Source organism: Seriola aureovittata, chromosome 9 (assembly GCF_021018895.1).
Source record: "Seriola aureovittata isolate HTS-2021-v1 ecotype China chromosome 9, ASM2101889v1, whole genome shotgun sequence".
NCBI lineage: Eukaryota > Metazoa > Chordata > Actinopteri > Carangiformes > Carangidae > Seriola > Seriola aureovittata.
The window spans coordinates 9842542-9848541 of NC_079372.1; the positions used below are offsets into that span (position 1 = coordinate 9842542).

A 6000-nucleotide genomic window follows, 5' to 3' on the forward strand; every position below is an offset into this window, starting at 1 on the left:
AGAATCGCCGCCAAGAATTTAACATTGACATGACCTTTGTTTATCTCCTGCACCAGCTGCTCCAGATGATAAAAAACAGTATTTCAGTGGCTATAGCTCCATCGTAAACCATGTGACACTACAGTAATGTAGTAATGTGTGTTTGTGTTTTTTTCTGTTTTACCCACTTCCTGAAATAGGCTACACTGAATTCATTGTCATGTTCATGAAACCAATTTGAGACGACTTTTGCTTTGTTACATGGTGCATTATAATACTGGAAGTAGCCATTAGAAGATTGTTGATTGATTGGTTTTAAGAGGCCCAAAGTGCCAAGAAAACAATCCCCTCATCATTACGCCACCACCAGTCTGGACTGTAAACAAAAGGCAGGTTGGGTCCATGGATTCATGTTGTTGATGCCAAATTCTGACCCTACCATCTGCGGGCTCAGGAGAAATCCAGATTCATCCGACCAGGCTACGTTTTTCCAGTCTACAACTGTCCAGTTTTGGTGAGCCTGTGTCCACTGAAGCCTCAGGTCTATGTTCTTGGCTGACAAGAGTGAAACCCAATGTGGTCTCCTGCTGTTGAGATGCTTTTCTGCTCCCCACAGTTGTGAAGAGTGTTTATCTAGTTAACGTAGCCTTTCTATCAGCTCCAACCAGTCTGACCACTCTCCTCTGACCTCTTTCATCAACAAAGCGTTTCTGTCCACAGAACTGCCACTTACTGGATTTATTTTTGTGTGAAAATCTCAAAAGATTATCTGTTTCAGAATCTCAACAAGCTCATCTGGCACCAACAATCGTGCCAGTGTCAAAGTCACTAGCCACATTTCCATTAACCTGCTTAATGTCCAATTTGAAATTGCAAAAAATTAGTAATAGAAATACATGAATTTTGGAAAATCTGTCAAATGTCACAAAAATATACGCCTACATGAGGTGGTTTTTCAAACTATTCAACAAAGCAATAATTTACAAAAGTTAAATGGAAACACTTTTTCTGCATTTAAGTCACATGACATCCAAAAACTATTATCTACTACTATCTACTATTATGTCCCAAAAATTCCTGATACTCCATTTCAGGAGGCTGTACTTTTTACTCAAGGACATTTTTTTGACAGCTATAGTTAAGTTTTATATCAACAAAATTGGGAAACATTTGTAATGACGCATCTCTCAAATCACTAAATGTTAATACTGGATATATTTGCAAAAGTCTTTTTGTTCAACATTTATGAGCCAAAATTTCATACTGATTAGGATGCTTTACAGTTGAAAAATAAACTTGTGCTACTTTCTGGTGGACAAACTATGGTGACAGTTTTTAAAGCATATCTTTGGAATTTCTGTACTTCCTTTTCTTGTCATTTTTTGGCTGATGGCGATACAGTCTCTGTCATTAGCTAATAGTGGCCGATATATTGGCCTGGGCAACTTACCACCCATATGCAACTCAACTTGACTAGTTTGTACATCATGATAATGAATTCTTAATGGATACTCCAGGATGATCAAAATATACCACAAAGTAATCCATGAATTACATGACACAGCTAAAGGTGCAGATATTGAAGATGATATGGAAATGAAAGGGGAAAATAATTTTACAAGAAAAGCCACTGTTTTCCACAGAAAACAACATGAACTTAAATGGTTGTAGGAGCGAACCTGCACCACGATTGATTGATTTTTGACAAATCTATTTTTACACCTCACAAATACTCCTGTTCTGTTGAACTTATTGATTACAACAGTTTGCAGCCTCCTGGGATATCACAAATCTGTCACCCCTTGCCCTCTATTTTAAAACAGACAGAAATATTATAAGATTGTGTTTTTTATCCAGGTGTGATGCCAGCTTGGCTAATCATCTATACTCTTGTTCTGTGTGCTCTGCATCTTGTGTTCACACTCCAATGTGCCTGCACTTGCCACTCAAATGCCACCTCGTTATTAACCCCTGTGGTGTGATGCAGCTCAAATTGTGACCTTTTTCCTCATGCAACCACACTGTGCATCAGGGTTGTAGTGCAGTTTTTCATTGACATCTCAATGTCTGGATCAAGATGTAGGCTAGTATCCCAGGCACATTAATTTTGACAGACTCAAACCACCACAGGAACTATCAAACATACGAAATAACTTTAGCCAACCAACACTAACAAATCAACACAAAGGTAGCTTACACAGTGTGTCAGTAAGCATACAAAAAATAGCCATCAAGAAAAGCGCAGCTGCTCATTATAGGTCTACACAGTATGAATGAGTGGATGACTGCACCTGATCACACAATCACTTGCTTTGATAGAGTTCATCATCAATGACACTGCGGCCACATATTATCACACACACAGATCACAGTAGCTACGCATTTTCCAACACATGAAAGGTAACAGTTACGTTGCTACATATTTAAATCCCTGATCCAGCTCCATAACAGAGAAAGCTGTACTCACCCATTAGAAGGCCTCACGCTCAGTAAGTTAGTAACAACACTGCTGAAGTCCAAATTCCTGGCTCCGCTGTTCTCCATTGAGAGTGTAGCCAATCTAGCTAACGTTAGCTCCGGCCGCACGTAAACATTGCTAGCATTCGATGAACTTAAAGCATGGTGAGTAAAAACTTTTCTAATTTCGTCAGTTTAGCAGTAAACTCATCCTGTTCTCTCCTGTCCTTCCTCCCATCACCGCCGCTTTTTGGTTGGACTTGCTAAACATTATGTTGCTAAGTGAGTCGTCCATTTGCTGAAGAAAACTAGCTTCTTGATGAACGGTTGAGGAAAAAAAAACTGTCGTAACACACGCAGGTTATCTCAAATGACAGGGAGCGAGCTCATTGGTCAGATTAGGATTTCCCAGCAAGCTTTACCTCGTAACTCTTGGGAAGAAAGTAACCAAATTAAAGTGGTAGGTAGAAATGATAATTATTTCTATTAAACATGCAGTTTTAGAAAATTTCAATAAGGGCAATAGAAATATAAAGGACTATGATTCAAAACTTTAAGTGTGATGGGCCCCTGACAGCTACTGGGCCCTGGTGCAATACTGTCCTCGACAAATGTAGGTAAATACGGTGTTGCAGTCATCCCACCATTTTATAGTTACATCACCATATCTATTGATGCAGTATGAATTGTCACGGGTATTGCTTGCCATTTCCTGTGCATATTTCCTATTGAGTAGATGTGAACATGTTAGAAGAAATATACAGGTTGATGAATAACAATAAGAATGGAGGAGGATTGCTGCAGACTGAATTTCCACTCAATATAATGTAACTGTCCTTGTAATCCAATTTTGTGCTTTAATCCATTTAAACAACAGGCCTTGAGGGGGGAATGCCAAGTCAGTCAGTTGATACAATGGAAAAGAATAAAAGTCCTCCAGTGACAGAAAAGTTTTTGTCCTTAAATTATACATTAGACTTTGCTGCACATTTGTGGATTGCCAAATGGATCCTCTTCTGTGATGTGTTAGCAAAAAGAAAATCTAAATCTACTTAATCTGTTTACAGCACCGGTGGATTTCAGAGTTTACCCTGTTAAATGTGAAAAAAAAAAAACATTTATAATAACAAGGGTTGCAATGAAAAATGATTTTTACTGTAGATTAATTAGTTGTTTTCTTTATTAATCAATTCCTTTCTTAACCTACAAATGTTAAAAAAGAGAAAAGAATGCCCATGGTGATATCTTCAATCTGCTTGTTCTGTCCGACCAACAACTGAAATCCTAAAGATATTCAATTAACTGTCATATATGGCAAAGAAAATCAGCAAGTCCTCCCATTTGAGAAAACAAAAAAACAGTATTAAGTTATGAAAACAATTGGAAGGCACACACACACACACACACAAACACACACACACACACACACACACACACACACACACACACACACACACACACACACACACACACACACTTGGACCATTATGAAAGGCAGATATTGCCCCAGGGTGAGATGTTCTTGATGGGAGAGACATGAATGAGTTTGAGAATGATGTCTGCAGGGCTGCGCCCAGTCCTCTCTGAACCTTTTTTTGTAGAGTGCTGAAAGTATTTGACACAGACATATAAATACACCGGTATAGGATGATCCTCTGGCAGACCAATACACTTGCCAAATTCATCCATCCCTTCACCAAAAGAGCTCATTTTGAAAAATCAGCAGTGAACCAGGGGAAATGAGGAGAAGAGGTCGAAATATGCAACCCCAGGAGCACATCCCCTAGCTGTTTCCCGTCTCACAGCATGTGGAGCATCAATATTTGAGTCTAACCAACCTTTAGGTAATACCCAAACCTGAAACCAAAACTCAAAGAGTTTGCTGCTCCAAGAATTCCCTCTGTTCATCTGTCTTTCTGAGTTCATCACACACACTAAAAAGACATAACCTGGTTTCCCTAACTTTTCCCAAATCACACGTGTGCATTCACACCTTTAGCACCCATGCTGGCACTCACATGTAGACGCAAATTGACGCACCCACATCCACACACTGCCTCACACACTGACACACTCTCCTATCTCATCAGTTTGCGGCAGGTTTCATCACTCACCCTGGCTGTTGGGCCCCCCCTCTCCCTCCTCGCAGTCCGTCATGTTGTTCAGCATCCTCTCTCCTCCTCAGGCTGTGCACACTGAGCACAGCTCTTGAGCTTGTTGCTGAGAAAAAAAGCTCTGGGTGGGCTGCAGCCAACGACAAGATGTCCTTAACTTCTGCTTCTAAAAAAAAAAAAAAAAAAAAAAAAAAAAAAGCAGTGGAGAAAGAAAAGCTATATAGTATCCTCTCTTTTACTTGTCTCGTCTGTTGCGTGATCCCCCCCGTCTCTCTTCAGGAGGAGGATGGAGAGACTGAGCGGCTGCAGGGGAGAGTTGATGATGGTGCTCGGTGTCACTCACATGCACGCTCTCGGTCTCTGTGCGCCACTCGCCCCCCAGTCAGTTTAAGCCCGATGACTACATTCATCATGTATTCAGAAGGTATTATCCCTCTCTTCCTCCCTCCCTTCTCCCTCACGCATGTTCATCATCATCCATCTCATCAGGAGAGAGGGATGGATGGAGAGGGATTGAGAGACAGAGGGGACGCACGTCAGATGACGGAGTACTGCCTCCTGAGATTAAGCATCTCCTTTGATGTTCTTTTCAGATGGAAGCTGAGATTCCATTTCATTACTGTGTATTCATCCCTCTTTTGTTATTCCCCCCCACCCTGCTTCACTCTTTTATATTTTCCTGCATGGTCATGGCCCATTATCTGTAGAAGGGCTGCAGGCTGTGCTTGTATAACTCTTTCTTTTCATTTCAAATCTTAATCTAAATTTAAAAAAAAGAACTGAAATACAAGCGCTTAGCTTCTGCTCTAAGTGAATTTGTAGGCAGTAGCGGGAAAGCCATCATAGTAGTGCTGTGTCCTCTTAAGGTTTCATCTCTGAATTTGGTAGATTCTGCTTAAAGGGAAAAAAAGAGGGGAAAATCAACTTTGCATTAAAAGGTTGTGTCAGATGACCCACACTTTAATTCTACTGACATTTATGTCAATTTTAAACATCACCGTGTTTTAACAAGACCTAACCTCTCTGGCTTTCTGAATATATCAATAACTTGTAATTATTGCACAAGAGGTCACTGAAAGGACCCAGAGCTCCGGTCAAATTGCAATTTGTGAGGAAGGAAGCGTCACACAGCCAAGGACAGGTGGCTTAATGAATAGAAAAGATAGATTGTGAGAGGAGAAGATGGCAAAAAAAAAAAAGAGAGGATGAAACAGAGGTGGTTGATGGGGAGGAGAGGGGGAAACGGGGAGAAGATTAAGGGAGTAAAGGTAGGAGAGGCTAGAGGATGAGGCAATTATGGAAAAGATGAAGGAAGAGACATTCAGGTGGCTGTTAAAGACTAAAAAGCTGCACACTCATGGATTACACATTCTTGTGTGGTGTGTGTGTCATCCCATACTGAAGTTTAGAGAGCATCACTAATCCACACCACCTGCCGAGTGATAAAGAT

General features: G+C 40.5%; 1 protein-coding gene across 1 annotated transcript in view; it reads right to left on the reverse strand.

The window, feature by feature from the left end:
• The window catches only part of slc12a5b (solute carrier family 12 member 5b), a 45516-nt gene extending 40322 nt beyond the window's left edge, over positions 1 to 5194 (reverse strand). Inside the window, exon 1 of the mRNA XM_056385803.1 lies at positions 4551 to 5194. Coding sequence (XP_056241778.1) covers positions 4551 to 4605 — 55 coding nt within the window. The 5' untranslated portion in view covers positions 4606 to 5194. The remainder of the gene's footprint in view (positions 1 to 4550) is intronic.
• Positions 5195 to 6000: the final 806 nt, after the last annotated feature.